Consider the following 25,494-nt stretch of genomic DNA (forward strand, 5'->3'; position numbering starts at 1 on the left):
CTGGTGGTGCAAGAATCCGCCTGCCAATGCAGGGGACATGGGTTCAATCTCTGGTCCGTGAAGATCCCACATGCTGCGGAGCAACTAAGCCCATGTGCCGCAACTCCTGAGCCCAGGTGCCGCAACTCCTGAGCCCACGTGCCACAACTACTGAAGCCCACGTGCTATAGGGCCTGTGTGCCACAACTACTGAGCCCGCGTGCTGCAACTTCTGAAGCCCGTGCACCTAGAACCCGTGCTCCACACTAAGAGACGCCACCACAGTGAGAAGCCTGCACGCCGCAAAGAAGAGTAGCCCCCGCTCGCCGCAACTAGAGAAAGCCTGTGTGCAGCAACAAAGACCCAATGCAGCCAAAAAAAAAAAAGATAAAATAAAAAAATAGAGTATCAGTCCTTATGTTTAAAAAATAATTATAATAAAAAAATAAAATGGACAGTAGAAAAAGTCACTGCTTAAAAAAGAAAATGAACTAGCCATCTAGAGGACTTCAGAAAGCTTTCTGATGCCCAGTTCCAGCCCTCCCCTGAGACCATGACAGATTCCTGTCCCAAGCTTCTGTGAGACACCCCTGTTTACTAATAACCTGCCTCCTACTCTGTGTTTGAGCTTCATGGGATTTCTGTTCCTTATAAATTCCTGACCACACAAGCCAACCTTTGCCCTTGGCAGAGTTGCCTGGGGATTCTTTTTTTCAAAAAACTTCTATTTTAATACATAAATCACACTCAGGCATAAATTAGACTTAAAATCACCATACACATGCAGAACCAGCTACATAATTTATGGGGCCCAGTGTAAAATGAAACTGTGGAATCCTTTGTTCAAAAAGTACAGTTAAAGGTACTAAAATACTTATAAAGCTTTTTCTTTTCTTCTGCAGTCTCTCTTTTGGCTTGTCATGGTGTTTATTTGCTATTTAATGTCTAAGTAAATAAAAATTCAATATAAAATCCTTAGCATGAATTTTATCATTTATCTTTATATTGTGCAATGCCCATATAAGAGAATCACCACAATGACTGTATTTCTTGGCTTCTCCCAGAAGATGCATCCAGCTGGTCACAAGAGATGAGCCCAAGTCCCCCCACAGACACCGAGTTGTCTAATGCAGAACTCCATCAGGCACAGGATACTTTACAGGGCAAGTGCAGACCCTTATAAGCTCCTGAAGATCCCTCCCCTAGACTCAGGCCCAGCAACCTTGACAACTGCTGGGCCCTCCTTCCCACCAGCCCCCAGATCTATGTGTTGTACTGAGGCCAGGGTCAGGGAAGCCAAGCCAGGTATCTCCCATTCCAATAGGCTGGCTGATCCAATCCACAGGAGACAGGTGAACCCCAGGGTCTTTAAACCTCCACACTGAGATGTGCCCAGTATCTGGTGGGTGAGAGACCCACGCTCACCAAGTCACCTGCTGAATGTGCCATGGAGCTGCCAACCAGAGCAGAGATGGCCACCATTATGCCCAGCCCTAAGATTCTACGGAGCATACAGACCCTCCCCGCATGCACACTGGGCAGAGGGCAGCAATGTGCACTAGTTGAGGTAAGGGAAGGCAGGGCCTTGGAGCACCAGGGTGCTGGGAAGTGGGTGGTCAAGAACCCATCCCAGGGAGATGGGTAGGCTTTGGGAATTAGTACTACGTGTGAGCCAAGGTCCAAGTCCCTGACACATGCTCCAAAGTCCCACTGGACCTCACTTATAAAGCACACATGCAAAAATAAAATTAAGAATTTCCAGACAGTGGCTATAAAGCATTAGACCCCCAAGTCCCAGGCTCTTCTGACATGAAGCTCTGTGTGACTGCACTCACCATATGCCCATGAAGTTGACCCTCTACACATGAAAAAGAGTTCTAGACCTTATTAAATAACATAAGAACAAGAAGCTGAGACAAAAGAAGAAAAACAAACTTCACATACATATTAAAGAGCTTTAGAACACCCAGACCCATAGGTCAAGAATATCATTCACATCTCAGTTGGAGGACGAGCTAAAGAACAGATGTCTCTCCTCCCTTCAACCCAGACTGTAGAACTGACAAGAAGCTGTAATATGTATAGATAAAGTGGAAATAGTTGCTAAGCACTAAGTCAGGCTTTATTCCAAAGTATAATGCCTTTAGCTAGTCAAAGGGTATTTCATGAAGATAGACTAATACCAGAGCAAAAAAGAGGAGGAGATATTACTGGTTTCCTTTGTCCTAATAACTCATGCTTTTATAGCTTAGAAGTTCAACATGAGCTTCACTTCCTAGAGGCTTAAAGAACTTCCTGTTGGCTCTGGCTCCAAACAAGGCCTTTCGTATTTCTGGTATCTTTTGCCGGGATAAGAGATCCAGTCGACCTTCCAGAGTATTGGAAACCATTATTCTCTGATCACCACTGTAGACCTCCACACCTCCAGCCGCATCTGTAGCCAGTTGCATCTTTCTGTCAACTTGGACTTCCACGCGTTTGTGGGAGACTGTCGTGTATTGAGGGATGGCTTTTTTCACTGCAGCCTTCACCAGGAGGAGGTCCTGTGGCCTGCAGCGTACAATCACCACAGGCTCCAGCAGTCGGAGCAGACCCTGGAGCACTAGTTTATCCAGCAGCCCCTGGTAAAATCCTGGGTCTGCCACAATCCTGCTGAGTCACAGCTTTGCATCATTCAGCAACTCTGAGATGAGGTCGTTTCGGGCTCTCAGGACTTTCAGCCTTGCCTGACTCCTCATGGTAGACAACTGGATTTTCTTCTGCTGCTCTATCTGCTTCTCTTTCTTCTCATAATACTCCATAATCTTCAGTCATTGGGTTTGCACAAGGCATCCTTTCTCAATGTTGAACTCTTCCTCAGCCTTGGCATCTATTTCTTCTACCTTCTCACTGGCTTCCTGCTCAGTGAAAGCCATCATGTGCTTAATCTGCTTCTGCACATTGACATCACTCAGGGCCATGGCTGCTCCTGGAAAGGGAGGTGGAGGGAGAACTGGTGGACTCTCTGGTTCTTTTGACTTAGGGCAGTTTCAGGAGTGTCTCCAGAGTTCCACGTTCTGAGCTGTGGAATGCATGAGGGGAGGAAGGATACAGTCAGAGTCCAAAGGGAAGGATCATGGAGATCATCTATTCATGAATCATTTGACAGATGAGGAAACTGAAGCCCAGAGAGGGAAAGCAACCTGTCCAAGGTCATACCCTAGTAGAACAGAGACCAAAACCTGGGTCCCCAGAGTTCCATTTCTACTACACTCACCACCTTTTTGTCATCAAATAATAATGAGATGATTAGGGCAGACCTCCAGAAGATTTCTAGTCAGCAATGGCTCAATCACAGATAGCAAGTGGAGAGAATGGAAATGCCAAATTAATACAAAAATGGAAAGTGTAGGCACATTTTGGGTTGGAGAAGGCTGGGGAGAGTCATAAGAAACTTATGGTTAAACAGGAAGGTTGCCTTGAAGCAAAATCCAGGAAGGCTGCCGTGAAGCAAAAAGATTTTTAGAGCCTCAACTGATACAAAGAGACAGAAAACTCATAGGCAGATAGTAGCATCCTGGAGAGAACTTCAAGGTGGGAGGGGTTGAAGGTAGTCTTTTAACTGGAAGTGGTTTCCAAACCTAGATGTACATATGAATCACCTGGGGGACCTTTCAGAAATACAGCTTTCCAGGCCCCACTCCAGACTACTGAATTAGAATTTCTGCCAGTAGGGTCTGGGAATCCATATCTTAAAAAGACTCCCTGGACCCTCCTATACTGTTGGTGGGAATGTAAATTGGTGCACTCACTATGGAGAACAGTATTGAGGTTCCTCAAAAAATTAAAAATAGAGTTGCCATATGATTCAGCAACCCCACTCCTGGGCATATATCCAGACAAAACTATAATTTGAAAAGATACATGCACCCCTATGTTCATAGCAGCACTATTTACAATAGCCAAGACATGGAAACAACCTAAATGTCCATCGACAGATGAATGGATAAACAAGATGTGGTATATATATACAATGGAATATTACTCAGTCATAAAAAAGAATGAAATAATGCCATTTGCAGCTACATGGATGGACTTAGAGATTACTGCACTAAACGAAGTAAGTCAAAAAGAGAAAGACAAATACCATACGATGTCACTTATATGTGGAATCTAAAATATGACACAAATGAACTTATCTACAAAAAAGAAACAGACTCACAGACATAGAGAACAGATTTGTGTTGCCAAGGGGTAAGAGGTGCGGGGGAGGGTTGGATTGGGAGTTTGGGACTAGCAGATGCAAACTATTATATATAGAATGGATAAACAATTCAGTCCTATTGTATAGCACAGGAAACTATATTCAATATCCTGTAATAAACCATAATGGAAAAGAAAAAAAAAAGACTCACTGGGGTGCTTAATGAGCCCAGGAAAATACATGAAAAATACATGAAAAAAATAAGACTAGCAATAAAGAGATGGAATATATTAAAAAGAACCAAACAGAAAATTTGGAGCTAAAGAATACAATAACTGAATTGAAAAATTCACTAGAGGTGTTCAACAACAGATTTGATTATGGAGAAGAAATAAACAGCAAACTCGAAGACAGGCCATTTGAAATTATCTATTATTGTTGGAGAAGTAAATTTTTTTAAAGTGAAGGAAGCCTAAGAGACATACGGAACACCATCAAGTGAATTAGTATATGTAATATGGGAGCCCCAGAAGGTGAAGAGACAGAAAGAAAGGAGCAGAAAGCTTATTTGAAGAAATAATGGCTCCAAACTCCCCAAGTCTGAGGAAGGAAACAGACATCCAGATTCACAAACAAAAATGAGAAAGGAATCAAATCATGTCACTAAAACAAATCAGTGAAACACAAAGACATCAAGAGAGGGGCAAAAAAAGCTACAAAGCAGACAGAAAACAATGAACAAAATGACAATAGCACATCCTTCTTTTTTTTTTTTTTTTTTTTTTTTTTCTTTTGCGGTATGCGGGCCTCCCACTGCTGTGGCCTCCCCCGTTGCGGAGCACAGGCTCCGGACGCGCAGGCTCAGCGGCCATGGCTCACGGGCCCAGCCGCTCCGCGGCATATGGGATCCTCCCAGACCGGGGCACGAACCCATATCCCCCGCATCGGCAGGCGGACTCTCAACCACTTGCGCCACCAGGGAGGCCCCACATCCTTCTTTATACGTAACTATTTTAAATGTAAATTAAACTCCCTAATCAAAAGCTATAGAGTGGCTGAATAAATTAAAAACAAAACAAGATCCAATTATATGCTGTCTACAGGAGACTCACTTTAGGTTTAAGAACACACATAGGCTGAAAGTGAAAGGATGGAGAAAGATATTCTGTGCTAATGGTAACCAAAATAGAGCAGGAGTGGCCATACTTATATCATATAAAATATATTTTAAGTCAAAAACTGTCATAAAAGAAGGAAATTTTATAATGATAAAAAGGTCAATTCACTAAGAAGATATAGTAACCTTAGATATATATGCACCCAACATCAGAGTACCCAAATATATAAAGTAAACATTAACAGAACTGAAGGAAGTAATAGTCAGGAACACAGAAATATTAAGAGATGTCAATATCTCACTTCCAATAATGAATAAACTATCCAGAGAGAAGATCAATAAGGAAACACAGGACTTTAACAATGATATAGATCAAATAGACCTAACAGACGACATAGCAAAATATTCCACCACCAGCAGCAAAACACACATTTTTCTCAAGCACAGTTTTAACACTCTCCAGCATGGATTACATGTTAGGTCACAAACAAAGCCTTAACAAACTTAAGAAGACTTAAATCATACCAAGTATCTTTTCTAACCACAATGGAATTAAGTTAGAAATAAGTAGCAGAAGGAAAAATGGAAAACACAAATATGTAGAAATTAAACAACACTCTCTTGAACAACCAATGGATCAAAGAAGATATCTAAAGGGAAATTAGAAAATATCTTGAGACAAACAAAAATGAAATACACATACCAAAACTTGGGATGCAGGAAAAGCGGGTACTAAGAAAAGTTTATAGCTGTAAAAGCCTACGTCTAAAAAGAGAGATTTCAAATACACAACTTAACTTTATACATTAAGGAACTAGGAAAAGAAAAACTAAGCCCAAAATTAGCAGAAGGAAGGAAATAATAAAAATTAGGGCAGAAATAAATGAAATAGAAAAATGGAAAAGAATCAATGAAACTAAGAGTTAGGTTTTGAAAAGATAAAACTGACAACCTTTAGCTAGACTAAGAAAAAAAGAAGACTCAAATATATAAAATCATTATACTGATGCCACAGAAATAAAAAGCATTGTAAGAGACCACTCTGAACAACCATAAACCAACAAATTAGAAAACCTAAAAGAAATGGATAAATTCCTAGAAACATACCATGTACCAAGGCTGAACCATGCAGTAATAGAAAATCTGAACATATCTATAACTAGTAAGGAGATTGAACCAGTAATCAAAACCTCCCAACCAAAAAAAAAAAAAAAAAAAAAAAAAAAAGCCCAAGACCGGATAGCCTCAAAGGAGAATTCTACAAATTTTTTTTTTTTTTTTTTTTTTTTTTTTTTTTTTTTTTTGCGGTACGCGGGCCTCTCACTGTTGTGGCCTCTCCCATTGAGGAGCACAGGCTCTGGACACGCAGGCTCAGTGGCCATGGCTCATGGGCCCAGCCACTCCGTGGCATGTGGGAATCTTCCCGGACCGGGGCACGAATCCGTGTCCCCTGCATCAGCAGGTGGACTCTCAACCACTGTGCCACCAGGGAAGCCCTCTACAAAAATTTTTTTAAAAATTAATGCCAACTCCTGAGAACTCTTCCAAAAAACTGAAGAGGAGGGAACCCTTTCAAATTCACTTTAAGAGGTCAGCATTATCCTGATACCAAAGCCAGAAAGACACTACAAGAAAAGAAAACTGCAAGCTGATGAACACAGATGCAAAAATCTCAAAAAAATATTAGCAAACCGAATTCAATAGCACATTAAAAGAATTATACACCATGACCAAGTGGGATTTATCCCTGGAATGCAAGGATGGTTCAACATACAAAAATCAATCAATGCGATACACCACATTAACAGAAAGAAAGATAAAATCACATGATCATCTCAGTAGATGCAGAAAAGGCATTTGACAAAATTAAACACCCTTTCATGATAAGAAAAACACTCCATGAACTAGGAATAGAAGGAAATTACCTCTATATAATGCAGGTCATATATGAAAAGTGCACAGCTAACATCATTTATACACAACAGTGAAAAACTGAAAGCTTTTCTTCTAACATCAGGAATAAGGAAGGCAAGGATGTCCACTCTTGCCACTTTTATTCAACATAATATTGGAAGTCCTAGCTACAGCAATTAGACACGAGAAAGACAAAAAAGTCATCAAAATTGGAGAGATATAAAATCAACATATAAAAAGCAATTGTTTCTATACAATAAAAATGAATAAGCCAAAAGGAAAATTAAGAAAACAATTCCATTTACAATATCATCAAAAAGAACAAAATACTAGGAATAAATTTAACCAAGGAAGCTAAATACTTGAACACTAAAAACTACACATCACTGCTGAAAGAATTTAAAGACAGAAATAAATGGAAAGACATCCCATGTTCATGGATTAGAAGACTTAATACTGTTCATACTACTCAAAGTGATCTACAAATTCAGTGCTATTCCTATCAAACTCTTAATGGCATTTTTTGAAGAAACAGAAAAAACAATCCTAAAATTCATGTGAAACCACAAAGAACCCTGAACAGCAAAAACAATCTTGAAAGAGAACAAAGCTGGAGGCTTCACACTCCTAACTTCAAAATATATTACAAGCCTACAGTAATCGAAACAGCATAGTACTAGCAGACAGATAGACCAATATAATAGAATAGAGATCCTAGAAATAAACCCACACAAATACAGTAAAATAATCTTCAAACAAGGGTGCCAAGACTACACAATGGGAACAGTCTCTTCAACAAATGGTATTAGGAAAACTAAATATCTCGTGCAAAAGAATGAAATTGGACCCTCATCTTACATCATATACAGAAATCAACTCAAAATGGATTAAAGACTCCCATATGATCCAACAATCTCACTTCTGGATATTTACCCAAAAGAACTGAAAACAGGATCTCAAAGAGATATTTGCATTCCCATGTTCATTGGAGCTTTATTCACAATAACCAAGAGGTGGAAACAACCTAAATGTCTATTGATGATTGAATGGACAAAGAAAATGTTGTATATACATTGAATGAAATATTATTTTGCCTTAAATATGACAAGGAAATCCTGTCATATGCTACATAATGGATGAACCTTGAGGACATTATGCTAAGTGAAATAAGCCAGTCACAGGAAAAATACTGCATGATTACACTTAAATGAGGTATCTAAAGTAGTTAACTTCATAGGAGCAGAAAGTAGAATGATGGTTGCCAGGGGCCAGGTGGAGGGGAATTAAAAAGTTGTGTTTAATGGATATAAAGTTTTAATCATGCAAGGTGAAAAAGAGATCTGCTGTACAACAATGTGCATACACTTAATACTGTACTGTATACTTAAAATTTTGTTAAGAGGGTAGATTTCATGTTATGTGTCTTTTACAATTAAAAAAAAAAGAATGCTGTCTCAGAAAGATGCACCGTTCACCAAGCTTGGTGGAAAAACAACCCCGTGTTTCTGACAAAGACCAAGACTTTGGGTTCAACCTTACAAACTGTCATTGGAAGTTAAAAAGAAAATGATTTAGCCCACCCATTCCCCACTATTTTAGGATGTAATTTTTCTTAAACTGCACTTTTGTAAACAGAGCAAAACATTCTCTTCTCCTAAATAAGACAAGTCCATTAAATATGTTTTTTAAAAAAGGGCTCTCTGGGTAACCCTGCTAATCACCAGCTTTGGAAGCCACCATGAATGAAAGCAGAGAGAGTAAGAGATGCAGGAAGCCCCAGGTTAAGTGTGTAAAGGAAAAAATGTACCAGACAAATCCTTACCAGTCCCCTGCCAAGGGCCAGCCTTTGCTTTGGCGCCGGGCGTCTGAAGGCAGAATGTGGAACTTGGAACACGCACTGGAACCTGGCACTGTTGCTTCCTTCTTTCTGCAGACCCTCACAGTTTGACCAGGCAGCTCGAATCCAAAAAGCCAGACTGTCACTGGGGAAGGCGGGCCAAACCTGCCAAAAGGAGGCCAAGAGGAATTTCCTTGGCACAGAGGGCCTCGGCTGGGGGCTACGCTTGCATGCCCAGAATCTCAATTAAGTTGGCACATGCTGGGCTTCAGCTCTGAGGTGGGCTCACCTTAACCAAGCTGTCAGAAACAGGTACGTATGTGAACCCAGGCAGCCAGTTTATTAAGTTACTAGTGAAAAATACAGCTGTCATGTTGGCAGGTCATGGCCCTCTTTTCCTGTATGTGAGTCGCATGGGAAGCCAAATCCAAAGGTTGTTTTAGTGAGAAACCAGAGCAAGAAAACTTGCCAGACAGTCTTTAAGAATGCCACACCAGCCACAGGGGCTGGCAGGCTCTGGTCCCTCAGGGAGGACATCCTCTCCAAGCCCAGACAGGGCTTAAGGAGGCATCGCCGGCTTCCACAGTATGGCTGCTGGAGTAAGACTGCTGGAATTCAGATCCTACTTCTGCACTTAACATTTGTATGACTTTGGGAAAGCAGCTCATGCCTCGAAGCCTCAGTTTCTCCATCCGTAAAATGGAAATAATAATAGCATGCACATCATAGGATTATTGTGAGGCTTAAATGAAAGAAGTGAATGTTTAGCATACCGTTAAGCACAAAGTTAATCTTCACGCTTGGTAGTTACTGTCATCATCAGCATCACTAGTACTACTACTAATATATTATTACTAGCTCTTCTCCTCCGCTTTAAGCCTCATCACAGTCACTCTTTGTGTGCACAGAGTACTTATGCCTGATTTGATTTCCACTCCCTAAAATAAGTGGAAACACATCCTAGTCTTGCTTCCTTATATTAAAATTAGTAGCCCTGCATGGAGTTTGGGAACCTCACAGCACTTCATGGCACATTCACCCATGGTCTCAGGTGGCCAGCCATATCCTTGGTGATGGTAGGTGAAGTCCTGGAATTCCAGGGCTCTTGGGCTGAGGCTGGGGTAGAGTCATCCCACAGCCTGTCACAGTCTCTGAATCTGCAGTCCTGAGTTCTCATGCTTCTTCTGACTCCCACTTCTACTCAGGCTATCAGTGCTGGGACTTGAAGGCAGCTGAAGGGTGGGGCAGGGCTAAAAGTCAGGAATTGAACAAGTAAGTGTCTCTGCAGGAACTCGGGTGCCCGAGTAATGTGTCTGGCAGATGTAACTTCCAGTCTGTCCGGGATGGGGATTATGAGCCCACTTGAGCCTGTGGCTTGAACAAAACAACAAAACGGACTAAGAAATGTGAAACACACATGTCTGCTCTTGCACAAGGGCACAGGATTCTCCATTCAGATAAGGCAGGCTTGCACTGTAAGTGGCATCCACCCTGCCCATGTTTGGGGCTGGGGGCAGATGTAGAGCTCTCCAAGACAGTCTTACTCCCATAAACTCTTCAGTACTAGGGTTTCTTCATTGCCCCCAGACACATCAGGCTCAGTCTTACCTAACAGCTCTTGATCATACAGTTCTCTCAACTACAATGCCTTCCTCTGCTTCTCTCCACTTACCTAAATCCCACCTACATCTTCAGCCCAGTTTGAGCCCCACTACCTCCTTGACCTCTGGACTCCTCCTCAAAATGACAGCATGGCCTATTTTCCAGATATAATTCAGAGCTGGATTCAGAGTCTTCTGATGCTCTAGTTACCTTCCTTCCTCCAGGAAATTCCTTGAGGACAAGAATCTCTTTCTCTAGCAGGGGCTGGATGCAGACAGGCACTGGTTAAACATGAATTGATTGGATTAAGGCCCTGAGGCTGAGGCGGGCGGCGGGGGTGGGGGTGGGGGTACTTTCTTTTTTACTGTGAGATGTAACACACATTCAGAAAGGTGTATGGCTTAATGAATTATTATGAGGCAAATATCCTGTAACCAGCACCCGGGTCAAGCAGCAGGACATTGCCAGCATCCCCAGAAACCCCTTCTTATGACCTTAGGAAAGAAGACATTTCAAAACTGATGATTTTGTATTTGTACGCGTAAGAGGCATTCTTTTTTTTTTTTTTTTTTTTTTTTTTTTTTTGCGGTACGCGGGCCTCTCACTGCTGTGGCCTCTCCCGCCGCAGAGCACAGGCTCCGGATGCGCAGGCTCAGCGGCCATGGCTCACAGGCCCAGCCGCTCTGTGGCATGTGGGATCTTCCCGGACTGGGGCACGAAGCTGTGTCCCCTGCATCGGCAGGCGGACCCCCAACCACTGCGCCACCAGGGAAGCCCAAGAGGCATTCTTAGAGGAAGTGTGAGCTTGGAAATCTCTCTTCCCTGGCCTCACCTGTGTGATCCGGTGTGCACCTTGGGGAATCCTCATCACCATTAGAGGGAGGAAGGGGTGGCAGGCGTGCTTGGTGGGCAAAATGTGTCTGTCACCCTGGAGCCCTGCCCAGACCCTGAAACAACTGTTCCTCATTCTAGCTGGGATTTGTAAGTAAGTCTGAGGGTGGATGTGTCTGGGTGTGGGCTCCGTAACCCTGGCTGAAAGAGAAGCAGCACCAAACCAGGGCCTCCAGACACTTAAGAGATTACAGCGTGAGGAAGGGAAGGGGCTTTCCAGAGCTTGGAGCATGGGGCAACTTGCAGGGCCCAGGAAGTGGGCGAGGAAATTTAGAATACTAAATTTAAATACTAAACATGTGGAAAGGGGGACTTTCCTGATGGAGCAGTGGTTAAGACTCCATGCTCCCAATGCAGGAGGCCGGGGTTTGATCCCTGGTTAGGGAACTAGATCCCACATGCATGCCGCAACTAAGAGTTCTCATGCCACAACTAAGGAGCTGGCGAGTTGCAACTAAGTAGCCTACCTTTTGCAACTAAGGAGCCCACGTGCCATAACTAAGGAGCCAGCGAGGCGCAACTAAGGAGCCCATGAGCCACAACTAAGGAGCCCACCGGCCTCAACTAAGGAACACACATGCCACAACTAAGGAGCACATGCCACAACTAAGGAGCCTGAGAGTCACAACTAAGGAGCACACCTGCCACAACCAAACAAATAAATAAATAATTTATAAATAAATAAATAAATAAATATGTGCGAAGGGGGCATTCCCTTTTCTGTCTTTCAAGAAATATTTGTTGAACATCTACCATGTGCCAGGCACTGTGTAGGCACTGGAGACAGAGAACAAGCAGACACCAGCCCACCTCCCAAGCCTACGACGTCATGAGGGAGATGTACAGGTAAAGAGGAAATCACACTACAGTGTGATCTGTTAGGAATCACCAGTTCCAAGAAAGCTAAGCAAATGAAGGGATCCAATCCCTAAAAGCCCCTCTCAAGCTCACCATGGGCTCTTTTATAATGAACTGCTCTGCAACCAGGTACACCATGTAGTGGGTGGTTTGAGACACACCATTAGTGACCACACATGTTTTAACTGGAGGCAGGTCACCTGGAAAAGGTTAGCCAGTAGACAGTATTCATGAAGGAGGATTTATCCAAATAGGCAAGAATCGATCAAGCTGTGATGGATACCTGACTCGAAGCAATGCCTTGGGGTTTCCAGAGAGGACTTTGGTTCAGAAATATGGAAAGGTACCTGCACCCAACATGGGATGGGATAAAAGCCAGGAGAGCACACAGGCTGTGTGGCCACAGGCTTCAGCTGAAGGAGTCGTCCTCTGAGCAAGGGGTCAAGCTGGGAGGGAGAAGTACAGATGGGCACTGAAGAACAAACAATTCTGAGAAGCAGGAAGAGAGAGTGAGATTGTCTAGACAGGGAGAACACTGTGGGCAGAGACACCGTGCTGGGAATGTGTAGGAGGTCTGAGTGCAGAGAACAGATTGGTGTAGCAGCAGCAGACAGGCCTGCAGTGGCAGTGGGAGTGAGTGATGCCTAGAAAGACGGAGTTCAACTGGGGAAGGTTTGAAATGTCAGACTGAGAGCTGGGACATTAGGCTAAGGAGCCCTATCAAAGGCTTCTCAGTAGGGATGTAACTTGGCCATACCTGGGTTTAGAAAGATTAGCCTGGTGGTGGTGGAGGCAGGAGAGCCTGGCTGTAAGTAAATGCCAGGTCGAGACTGCATGGATGAGGGCTTGGACATGAACACGAGATGGAAGGAGATGTGGTACAAGAGCCAGCAGGTTTGATGACTCAGGGACTGGCCCTGGCAGCACCTGCTGCAGCTCCACCCACAGGGCTGAGCAGCTCAGCTCAGCGTGAAGATGAGGGAAAGCGGGTGTGATGCACCCTGCTCCCTCCGGAGCCAGCTGTGGGGAGAGAAAGCAGCAGCCAGAGAGTTCATTTGGTCTGAAAGTAAAAGGAGACACCCAGAGCGGAAATCAGAGAAGTGTCCACAAAGCTTTATCTCTGCTTCAATTGCTGGTAACTAAGGGGCCACATACAGTTTTAATCTAAGAACTCCATCCCAGTGGCAAAGCAGGCTTTGGTTGGGGCTGGAGAAAGCTAATGCCCACTAGAGCCAGGCAGGTAATATAAAGGAGAGAACCAGGCAGGGTCAGAAACATTTCTCCCCAAATAATTTACATTAAGAATTCACAACTTAGGGCTTCCCTGGTGGCGCAGTAGTTAAGAATCCACCTGCCAATGCAGGGGACATGGGTTTGATCCCTGGTCCAGGAAGATCCCACATGCCGCAGAGCAACTAAGCCCGTGCGCCACAACTACTGAGCTTGCGCTCTAGAGCCCGCGAGCCACAATTACTGAGCCCACGTGCCACAACTACTGAAGCCTGAGCACCTAGAGCCCGCGCTCCGCAACAAGAGGCCACTGCAGTGAGAAGCCCACGCACTGCAATGAAGAGTAGCCCCCGCTCGCCACAATTAGAGCAAGGCCGCGCGCAGCAACGAAGACCCAACGCAGCCAAAAATAAATAAATAAAATAAACAAATTTATACATTAAAAAAAAGAATTCACAACTTGATTTCTCCTTTCAAACATCTGCAGGAAGTTTACTTCAAAGGAATCAAGCTCCCCCCAAGAGCAATTTGCCACAAAGTTGCATAGCTAAAGGTTTTCAGTAGTGGTTCCCCCAACCTGCAAAAAAAAAAAAAGCCCTTCTGTTTCATCCCTGCCTAAAGGGCCTTTAGGCAGGCTTCTGCTGCCTTTTGGAAATGGGGACTTGGGGGGCACAAGATCTGATATTTTAGAGAAGCCGGAAATCCCATTTGAAAAGTAAAATCCATTTATCTTTTTTCTTTGTCTTATTGTGGTAAAATATACATAAGTTTTTATCATTTTAACCACTAAGTAATGTTCAGTGGCATTAAATATATTCACATTGTTGTGAAACGGACAACACCAATCATCTCCAGAACTCTGTATCCATCAAACACTAACCCCCATTCCCTCCTCCCCCTAGTCCCTGGCAACCACCATGCTACTTTGTGTCTACGAATTTGATTATTCTAGGAACCTCATATAGGTGGAATCATTTAATTTTTGTCCTTTGTGACTGACTTATTTCACTTAGCATAATGTCTTCAAGATTCATCCATGTCATAGCACTTGTCAGAATCTCCTTCCTTTATAAGGCTGAATAACATTCCATTGTATGTACGTATCACATTTTGTTCAGTCATCAATGGACATTTGGGTTGCTTCCACCTTTTGGCTATTGTGAATAACATTCCTCTGAATATGGGTGTACAAATATCTGTTCAAGTCTCTGCTTTCAATTCTTTGGGGTACTTACTTAGAAGTGGAATTGCTGGATCATATGGCAATGCTGTTTACTTTTTTGAGGAAACTGCCGTACCATTTTCCCCAGTGGCTACAGCATTTTATAATCTCACCAGCAATGCAACAAGGGTTCCAATTTCTTCACATCCTCACCAATTTTTGTTATTTTCTGGTTTTTTGATAACAGTTTTCCTAATGGGTGTGAGGTGGTACTCATTATAGTTTTGATTTGCATTTTCCTAATGATTAGTGACGTTGAACATCTTTTCATATGCTTATTGGGCATTTACATATTTTCTTCGGAGAAATGTCTATTCAGGCCTTTTGCCCATTTTAAAAATCAGGCTGTTTTTGTTGTTTAGTTGGAGGAGTTCTTATAACTTTGTGGTCCTGAGCACTCAACTCCAGCTGCCAGCCAGGTAGCCACTCAGCAGAGCCCCTGGAGCAGGGTTTTTCAAAGTGTGGGCCGTGAAACCAAATGGAATAGAAAACCCAGAGTTCATTACAGGTAGTAAGTTTAAGTGTTGTTCTGTCAAACCTTTGTTAAATATATGATATATACGTACATACGTATTCTGGTTCACAATGAAAATGTATGGGTTACTGTGATTTGCCGTACAAAATATTTGGAAAACACTGACCTCATGTTAATTGAATCCACCCTCCTTAGAAAACAACCATTGTTACTCAAGCAGACCCTTGTAAGTTCTCCCATAATTGATTTATCAAAGGCCTATCCCCCAAAACAGGCCTCTTTTAAGGTGGGGATGGGGGTGGGTGGGAGTGATCTGAGATTCTGGCTACAAGATGTATAAGCAGCTTATATGGCTAATATCTATTGAGTGTGTCCCATGGGCTGGTTGGTCACAGGACGTCACGGGATGGTAACCAAGGGTGGGAACCAGGCTGCCCCTGAAGTAGGAGGCCTCTCTCTGGCTCGGATGCCCCCACGGGCCATAACTGGTGTCATGAGAAGTGCACTGGATGGAGCATCAAAGGTAAAAGTTTCAGTCCTCATGTCACTCACAGGCTGGGTGATCTGGATAAGGGTTCACAATCTGCCTGAATTCCATCCGGATAAAGACACAAAGCCTCATCTGTTTACAGAAAGGGTGTTAATGAGGAATTTTGTGAAAGCCAAATGATGTGAGGAGTGAAGAAGCTTTGTACAGTGCTAGGTGAATGTCAGAGGTCGTCATTCACAAAACACCACCCCAGTCATCCTGTCCTTCCCAGAATTGCACTCCCAAGCTGCCTGTGGGGTGGTAGATGCGGGCCAGCAGTCAGCCCAGAAAGCCTCCAGGGGCCAGAGGGTGGGTTTGAAGTCAGTGAGGAGCCCCAGGACACAAGCCCATCAGAGGGAGCTGGCTGGCCAAGCCTCCAGCCTCTGAGCCAGTCAGGGACAGGCCCGAGATAGCAGATGCTCTGCTTGTTCAGGGACATCAGGAGCAACGTTTGGTACCCGTCCCCAGATCAGGGGATGCATTCAGATGCCAAACGCTCCTTTAGTATTGACTTAACTCTCACTGTGATAGGTCCTGACTGGCTTCACCTCTGCTGAGAGACACAGCTCAACCCCAGACGCAGGGAAGGTACTGGTTTGCAAGGAGGAGAGTGTATCCACCCAACTCTGTCCCTCACCATGCATAGTGACTTCCACAATGACCTGGTTGGGAAAAGTGCTATTTCTGACCCCCTCTGCACTCATCTTAACACTTCACCCAGAGTCTAGTACATAGCAGTAGCATTAAGCATTATTTGTTGGACCCACAGATGAATGGATGGGTAGTGAGGAAAGAGTCTCCCGTATAGACTGTCACAATCCTAGGGATTTGTAACTCTCTTTCAGATGAGGAGAGACGAATATGAAGATGAAAGAGGTGCTGCAGTGGCCTGCCACAAGGGGGACACCTCCTCCTGTCCCACCCACATTCCTGCAACACAGAGCTCAATAAGAATTTTTTAAATGTAAATTATTTAAATGAATTTGCCCAGGGTCCTCTGGTTGAGACTATTCCACTCAGAGAGGTGATTTGAAGGCCCAGGCAAGGCTCTCACAATCCTAACCTACACCCCACTCAGGGATGACACTCGACATACTTAACGACTAACCAACCAGAACAGTCCTGCCTCTGCTGGAACAGGGTCTTGAAGGCCTCCTTCTCTGCTGGGGACATTACCCTTTAGATGTTGAATGAGAAAGTCAGAGGGAGCCAGGGAAAGGCCTAGGTTGACTGGAGCATGTGGGGGGTAGAGGTGGGTTCAGGGTAGGAAGCATTTACCAACCAACATAAAATTATTTCAGGGCCTTCCCTGCTGGTGCAGTGATTAAGAATCCACCTGCCAATGCAGGGGACATGGGTTTGAGCTCTGGTCCGGGAAGATCCCACATGCCACAAAGCAACTAAGCCCATGCACCACAAGCACTGAGCCTGCACTCTAGAGCCCACGAGCCACAACTACTGAGCCCGCATGCCACAACTATCAAAGCCCATGCACCTAGAGCCTGTGCTCCGCAACAAGAGAAACCACCCTAATGAGAAGCCCACGCACAGCAATGAAGACCCAATGCAGCCAAAAATAAAAATTAATTAATTAATTTTTAAAAAATTATTTCACTATCTTTGTAAAGGGGTTGACGGTTAGTCCTGCCCCAATGACATCTGCTGGAAATTCCTATCTTTAACTGAAGGTCTCAGGAATGCAGAGTTTAGGATACAGCTATGGTGTATTAGTCTTTTTCTCTTTAGTTTGGATACTGCTATGTCTTCAATGTCACAGGCACTTTCTTCTACAGTGTCCAATCAGCTGTTAAGCTCAGTCGGTGAATTTTTCATTTCAGGTATTGTATTCTTAAATTCTAGAAGTTTGATTTGGTTCCTTTTTTAAAAAATTATTTATTTATTTATTTTTGGCTGCATTGGGTCTTCGTTGCTGCGCACAGGCTTTCTCTAGTTGTGGCGAGTGAGGGCTACACTTCGTTGGGTTGTGCGGGCTTCTCATTGCGGTGGCTTCTCTTGTGTCCCCTGCCTTGGCAGGCAGATTCTAAACCACTGTGCCACCAGGGAAGCCCTTTGTTCCTTTTTATATTTTCCATTTCCTTCCTCCCCATGTTCACATTTTCCTTTAAATCTTTGGGTTTATTTCTAATTCCTTTTTAAGTCTTTGCCTGCTAATTCCATTACCTCTGTCATTTCTGGGTTTGTTTCTATTGACTGATTTTTCTGGTTACAGTTCTCTATTCTTTACATATATAGTGATTCTTGACCTTCTAAAATTTATGTTGTTTAATGTCTTTATTTTGTTGTTGTCCTTAAAAAAATGATGAAATTTGTTTTGCTCAGCAGTTATCATAATAGTGGACAAACTCGTTCTATATGAGGCCTGGGGGTCTAGAATTGCTTTTACTTCAGGGCTAATTTAGCCCTTCTACTAATGCATAACCCTTCTGGAGTTTCTACTGATTTCTCTGGACATTCTATATGTCTCTTCACATTGGCTGGTTGAAACTCAAACATTCCCCAGCCCTGTGTGAGCCCTGGGAACCAATCAGCTCATGTTCCCTGGCAGTTCTTTGCCTACCATGGTGGAGTTTCACTCTGTGCACGAGCAACTTAGTATCAGCAACAGACTCAAGAGGACACTCCCTCCTTTCTGGTACTCAGCCTTGAAAAGCCTCCTCAGCTGTCTCCTCAGCTGTCTCTTCGACTCAGCAAGACTACTATGGTCAACGTTGGTTCCCCCTTACTGTGCTGCAATTCAGAAAGTACTTCCAGCAGAAAGGGTAAGTAGTAGTAGAGCTTGCCTCATTTGTTCCTTTCTTTCAGAAATCACAGTCCTGTGCTATGTTCAATATCTGAAAACAGTGATTTCATATATTTTGTGCAAGTTTTGAATTGCTTACATTAGGCAGGTATACAGGTTGAACGTGTCCCCGCAAAATTTGTATGTTGGAACCTAATGCCCAAAGTAATGGTCTTAGTAGGGGCTTTCGAGAGGTGAGTAGGTCATGAGGGTAGAGCCCTCATGAGTGGGATTAGCACCCTTATAAAAGAGGCCCAACAGAGTCCCTTTGCCCCTTCTGCCATGTCTGCAACCCAGAAGAGGGCCCTTCCCAACCATGCTGGTACCCTGATCCTGGATTTCCACCCCCCAGAACTATGAAAAATAAATTTCTGTTGTTTATTAGCTACCCAGTGTGTGGCATTTTGTTATAGCAGCCTGAATGGACTAAGACAGAGGTTGGTCTGGTAGAAGTGGGAATCTCTGCTCCCACTGCATGAAGCACATTCAATATAGTGATCCACTCCTCCAACCTCTTCTCAAGAGGCTGCGGTGCAAGGAACAGAAGCTGTCAGTGGCTAACTGAACAGAAAAGGAACCTCCATGGATCATGCATAGCACACAAGATCGTGGGCAGGCTAGTAAAGCTGCTCAAGACTGTCTTTACAGGAACCACGCCCAACACATGCCTCAGGACCTGCTCTGATGAGAAAATCACTTCTGGTATCATTGCTGCCACCAAATTCTAGATAGTCAGTGTGTACAGCAGTCACTTTTGCACCAGGAACTCAGTTACACCACAACCAACACCACCACCCACCTTATGTGCCACTTCCTGTGTTTAGTACTGAGTTGTGTACCCAACACTAAAGCTGCAACCTACAGAAAGTGTGCCCTGTATTTAACTCTAGTCACTTTAGCTCTTGAGTCTGACAATGAAAGCAAGAGTCTGTAACTTTCGGCTTCCATAAGGGGTGATCTTTTCTTCCTACCACGACTTACAAAGTGGAAGATTTCCCAAATTCAAAATGTGCTTATAATACTCAGTGACCACAACATCCACTATGCAAGAACAATCATAAATGAGTCTTGGATGGTTTTCTGGCACTCTTAGTACTGAAGCCTGGAATAAAATCATTAATTTCATTTCTGGAAGAGGGATCTATGATCCAGCCTCCTTTGGACCTTATAAGAGGTGGTCATTCCAGATCATATGAGTATTCTGCACCAGCAACCTCTAAAGAAGTGTCCTTTTCATGATTCAGCAATGGGGGCAATGCCATCAGGTATAATGACTGGTCTCCTAACCTAGGCTGCAGCAAAAGATAGTTAGAAATGAAGATCGGAAAACATTATTAAAGATGATTGAGCCCAAATTCTCAGAGGCTGGGGTTTACTTCTGAGTTCCTGGTATGTAATGAACTGGATAAAAGAGATCTAGATGCATTCTAGAAACATAACTCGAAATGAAAAACAAGTGAGCCAGATTTATTGGATTTTTTTATCATTCTGATCACTAGGAATCATTGACCTTTAAGAAACTGCTGCAGTGTTTAAGCCATTAGTATCTTAGCTAAAAAATGGTGCAATGTATATTACATCTGAGCCCTAAGAGAAAAGGATGCAGATGGGAGGTTTTAGTGGTAGGAAGGAAAAGAGGAATAGGTATGGCATATAGCACGATGCTATGAACGTGGGACAGGTAGAGTCTGGGAAGCAAGAGAGCTCTGGGGAATGAAGAGTCTGCAGTCTGCAAAGAGAAAAGAAGCATGTATGGAGAAAAGAAGCATAACTGAAGAGCAGAGGGGACAGGGTAAAAGGATGATAACCACTTTACCTCCTTACCAGTAACTCTAAGAAGGACATTTGAAGGGGGGAAAGTGTACCTACTATCAGCCAAGAATTAGGGATTCACACCAAGCATGGATTCATGTACTGACAAACCAACTGACTGAAATTTGAAACAAATCATAGATTTGACTTAGATCCTTCTCACTTCCTTCTTCCCTTGGAATCTGCTTTTCCTAAAGTTCTTTATTTTTAGTATAGCTTGGGGAGGCCTAGAAACTTTGACTGGTGGGCAACAATCCAGATGTAATAGATATTGCTGGTTGCCTCCCCAGCATATATTCCCCCGATGCCTGCTGCCCACTGTGCAGAAACCATAGAATCTAAGTGGGATTAAAATCCTGGCCTTGGGGTGGGCCCTGATAGGCCTAATCAGGATAGTCCCAATCCCTTGTCATAGTGATGGTTTCAGGGATGGCCAGTAGCCCAGGCCTAAGGCAACGAGCATCTGACATTCTGATGGCCACCATGATGAACTCAGCTAATCTGATCAGAGAAAGTCCAAGGCTTTTGTGCAATCAGTGAGTCAAGAGAAGCTCTTTCTCCTCCTGGGCAGTGTGGTGTACGGGTGGTAATGCCTGGACCTGGTACAACCATTTCGTTTTCAAGAGAGAAGGCAACCTAAGTAAGAGGTTGGCCCAAAGAGAAGAGAAAAACTGAGAGAAGTGAAGAAAAAAAATAGATCCAGAGTTTTGATTAAGCCATGCCCAAAGCTTGAGCTACTTCTGTATGTTTCAGTCAAAGAAGTCCATATACTCCCTTTGCTGTTGAAGCCAGTTTGGGTTGACTTTCCTATTACTTGCAATCCAAAGCATCATGACACCAAATGATCCATTGGAATCCAGTTTTCCATTTTGGGGGTGAATGTGAGGGAACACAAACAAAATGACAGAAACTTAATGTCCTTCTGGAGATCTACTCTCAGCTTGATTTAGGCAGTTGGTCTCATGGTTAGGCACCAAGAGGAGATGGGAAAGTTTTTAAAAGTAAGGAAGAAAACTAAAATAAGGAGGATAAAAACAGAGGAGATTAAGAAGGAATGGAGAGGGGCTTCCCTGGTGGCGCAGTGGTGGAGAGTCCACCTGCTGATGCAGGGGACATGGGTTTGTGCCCCGGTCCGGGAGGATCCCACATGCCGCAGAGCGGCTGGGCCCATGAGCCATGGCCGCTGAGCGTGCGCGTCTGGAGCCTGTGCTCTGCAACGGGAGAGGCCACAGCAGTGAGAGGCCCGCGTACCACAAAAAAAAAAAAAAAAAAAAAAAAAAGGAATGGAGAGAAGGAATGCATCAATGGAATCATACGTCAATGAGTAATGCCTCAGAGGTATCCCAGCCCTTCCCCATGCTGTGTTACCAAGCCCTGTGGACTTGGTCATCTAAATATCCTGCTAGGGACTTCCCTGGTGGCACAGTGATTAAGAATCCACCTGCCAATGCAGGGGACACGGGTTCGAGCCCTGGTCTGGGAAGATCTCACATGCCACAGAGCAACTAAGCCTGTGTGCCACAACTACTGAGCCTGCGCTCTAGAGCCTGTGAGCCACAACTACTGAGCCCACGTGCCACAACTACTGAAGCCCACATGCCTAGAGCCCATGCTCTGCAACAAAAGAAGCCACTGCAATGAGAAGTCCGCACACTACAACGAAGAGTAGCCCCCGCTCACCGCAACTAGAGAAAGCCCACGCACAGCAACAAAGACCCAATGCAGCCAAAAATTAATTAATTAAAATATCCTGTTACCCATGGTCTCCTCTTCATTTACACAGTCATGCCTGGTTCAGACCTTCGTGACCTCTCTCCTCCTCACTTTCTCTGCCTTCACTCTCGTCCCCTCTAAATTCATGTTCTAACACCACTCCCAGAGTGATCTTCTCAAAAGACAGCTCTAAACTTGTCATTTCCTACTGAAAAACTTTTAATGCCTCCTTCATGTGGAACATGGGAAGTAGCATAAGCTCAGAAGACTGATCATTTTGAAAGCGAGCTCTGCCACTTACCAGCTACATGACTTTGGGCAAATTTCTGGATTTCGCTGCATATCACCTATCTCAACTGTAGGGATAATACTAACATAGTAAAGATTCCTTTGGTTACCAGTGACAGAAAACCAACCCACACCCACTAGGCAAAAAGGGAAGGGGGACTTGTTAAATCAAGTGACTAACTGAAGACCAGTAGTACAACAGGGTCCCAGGGATAACCAGAAATAGGAACTCACGAATATCCTGTGAGTCTCTTCCATTCTTCAAGGTTCTGGTGGGGCCCTGCATGCCCTTAACGTGGCTTCCAGAGGCCCATGGCCTGGCAGCACCACACAGTTCTCAATTACATACAAACCAGTTCCGCTGCACCACTAATCCTGCACTCTGCCCACCTACATGGCTCACCATTCCCAAGAAGTTGTGTGCTGTTCCTTCTTGCTGGGGGCGGGGGGCAGGGCTGTCTTTCCTAGGCATTCTTACCTTACTCCTATTGGCCTCTTAAACCCCAGGCCAATGACACCCTTCTGCAAATCCTTCCTCAGCACATCTAGAGCTAGGTACTAACAGCCTCCCTGCACTTCCCAAAGACTGTTCTTTATCCTCTACCACAGCACTGATCACATTATATAGTAATTATTTGTTGAGATCTGTTTGGTCCTTCCAGCTAACCCATCATTGGGCTGACCTGGGCATCCAGGATAATTCTCCCGTCTCCCTCCTACTCTACATTCAACTGGTGGAATCAGTCCAGAGCTCAAAGTACTCCTGGCAGTCAGTCTTGGCTTTTCTATGGGCCAAAGGGATGAGGTCACCATCATCAATCATCAATGAAGTCATCACTGCATGATTCATCTGACAGCAGTTCCCCACTTGGAGTGTTCTGATATTCCCAGAGCTTCTCCCAAAGCAACCAGAACCTGGAGTCCCTTCCATTTTTCAAGGTTCTAGAGCTAATCCTCCAGCTCTCTGGATCCCTGGTAAATATCTGCCTCACTGAAAAGCAGCATGAGAACTGAGAGGCTGGAGTTCTCAATGGGGGAAGCCTCCATCCTCCAGTCCTGGGACAGACCTCATTATCCCTCAAAAAGGCCATCCCCATGTCTCTAGCAACTGCTTCTCCCCTGGCCCAAAGCTTTTGCCAGGATCTCTCAGGACATATTGTGAAGAGCCGTAGCATTCTCAAAGGTGAGCCCTGATCTCACCCTTATGGATGAGCTCACATTTATAGATGAGAAAGCTGAGGCCCCGAGAACAGAAGTGGCATGCTCAAGGTCACACTGCTAAGTATTGTCAGAGCCAGAACCAAATGCCCTCTCTAGGCTGAGTGCATCCGGTAGCTCCTTAACCTCTCCTGACAGACCCTCCTTTCAGAATCCCAGGCCCAGCAAATGCTGTCTGAAGAAGTAGTCCTGTAGGCAAAGGGGGCAAGTCCTCCTTTCTTCCCCTCTAGAAGAAAGTGGCAGAGACTAGTCTTGAACCAAGATCTGACTTCAAGGCACTGAACTGCCTTCCTTAACCTGTCATTCAGTACATAAAAAATATCTTCCAGATTCACTGCATAACCTAAAGCAGCTGGCAATGTAAATACCCACACTCAGACACAAATGGAGGGGTCTGGTGAGACGTCCAGTGGGACTCCACAAGGAACTTCCAAGAATCCAGGAAGTCTTGCAGGACAATGGAAATCAGATTTGGGGTTTGAGAGTTGAGGTCTGGGAAGTGTGGCGTGAGGACATAATTGAGCATTTCCCAAAGTGTGTTCCAAGTCCTTGAATGCTGGAATTAGCTGGAAGCCTTTGAGATAACCACTTCACCTCTCTGCGTCTCAATTTGCTTACCTACAACTTCACGGAGATCTAAGGGAGGTGGTCCAGTTGACCTCTGCGGTGCCTCTCAACACACCATTTTCTGATCCTGTGAATTGATGAAAGGAAGCGATTTATCTCCTGTCAGCAAGGGGAGGGAGGGTGTGGTGTCAACGTGCAGAGTATTCTCCCCCACCCCCACGCCCCCACCCCACCCCAGGGCCTAAAGTTAGAAGCAGCACTCTTGGCGAGTGAACGAGACCTGGCCTGACGGGTGTTTCCAAGCATCGCCCAGGCAGGAGGACAGGGGTTGTTGCCTGGATCACAGGCCACGTCTTAGAGCTCCAGAGTGTATCACTCCTCAGGGATCACAACCTAACACCTTCGAGGGACACTGGGACTGTAAAGGGGCCTCAGAGAATGTCGCCTCTAGGGGGAGCAAAGGTACACCCGCCGCATCCAGAGTCGCAGAGTCTCCCTTTTCTGGCTGGTGCGGGGGTGCGTCAGTGGTTCAAGATGCTGTAACTCCCTCAGACACCAGTTTCGTAGTAAATGACTCAAGCTCTGCCGTGAACAGCATGGGGTGGTGGGGATGGTGAGAGGCGGGACGGAGCAGTAAGCCAGGAGTCCCTACTTTCCAGCTCAGGGACCACCGCCACCCCTCCCCCATCACCCCGTGCGTGAGAATGAAATTTTTTTTTAAATTAAAAAAAATTTTTTAACTCTCTTGCCCTTTCTTCCTTCCCGATTTCTAGTTTTGTTGTGCACTTAGAGGCCGACAGAATGGATCCTGCCTTCCGGATGGAGTTTAAATATACGTGAATAATTTTCCATGACTATTGCGTCATCATAAGAGTCGTCGCGGTTCCCCAAGAGGCCTCCACGTCTTCTCCCAGCATCGGAGCCTGTGGACGCTTCTGGGCGTTGCGCGCACTTTCGCGAGGAGCCCTCGGCTCCTCGCGAGCGCGGGTCGCTCGGCCCCCTCCCCCAGTCTCACCTTCCTCCCCGTCGCTCCTCCTCGGCTCCTCCTCCTCGCCCCCTCCCCACAGCCCTCGCGGGGAGTCAAGCTAGGGTGAGCCGGCAGGGCCGAGCGGCGTCCGCGGGCGGGGCGCGGGGCGCGGAGCCGGCAGCCCGCAATCCGGGGAGGCGCCTGGGCCCGCCCTCCTCCGGGGCCGAGCGGGGAGGGGGCCCGGGCCGGCGCTGGGCGGGGAGAGCCGCCTGGCCCCTCCCCTCCGCCGCCC

General features: G+C 45.0%; 1 protein-coding gene across 1 annotated transcript; it reads right to left on the reverse strand.

Moving 5' to 3' along the window:
* Positions 1 to 393: 393 nt before the first annotated feature.
* Positions 394 to 25,388, reverse strand: ATP6V1E2 (ATPase H+ transporting V1 subunit E2). Its single transcript, XM_060117324.1, is given in 5 exon segments — positions 394 to 3,040; positions 9,016 to 9,195; positions 9,804 to 10,404; positions 24,287 to 24,362; positions 25,251 to 25,388. A coding segment is annotated over 1 exon segment (735 nt). The 5' UTR covers positions 2,940 to 3,040; positions 9,016 to 9,195; positions 9,804 to 10,404; positions 24,287 to 24,362; positions 25,251 to 25,388; the 3' UTR covers positions 394 to 2,204.
* Between the last annotated feature and the right edge of the window lie 106 nt (positions 25,389 to 25,494).

The sequence above is a fragment of the Mesoplodon densirostris genome, chromosome 14 (assembly GCF_025265405.1).
Source record: "Mesoplodon densirostris isolate mMesDen1 chromosome 14, mMesDen1 primary haplotype, whole genome shotgun sequence".
Lineage (NCBI taxonomy): Eukaryota > Metazoa > Chordata > Mammalia > Artiodactyla > Ziphiidae > Mesoplodon > Mesoplodon densirostris.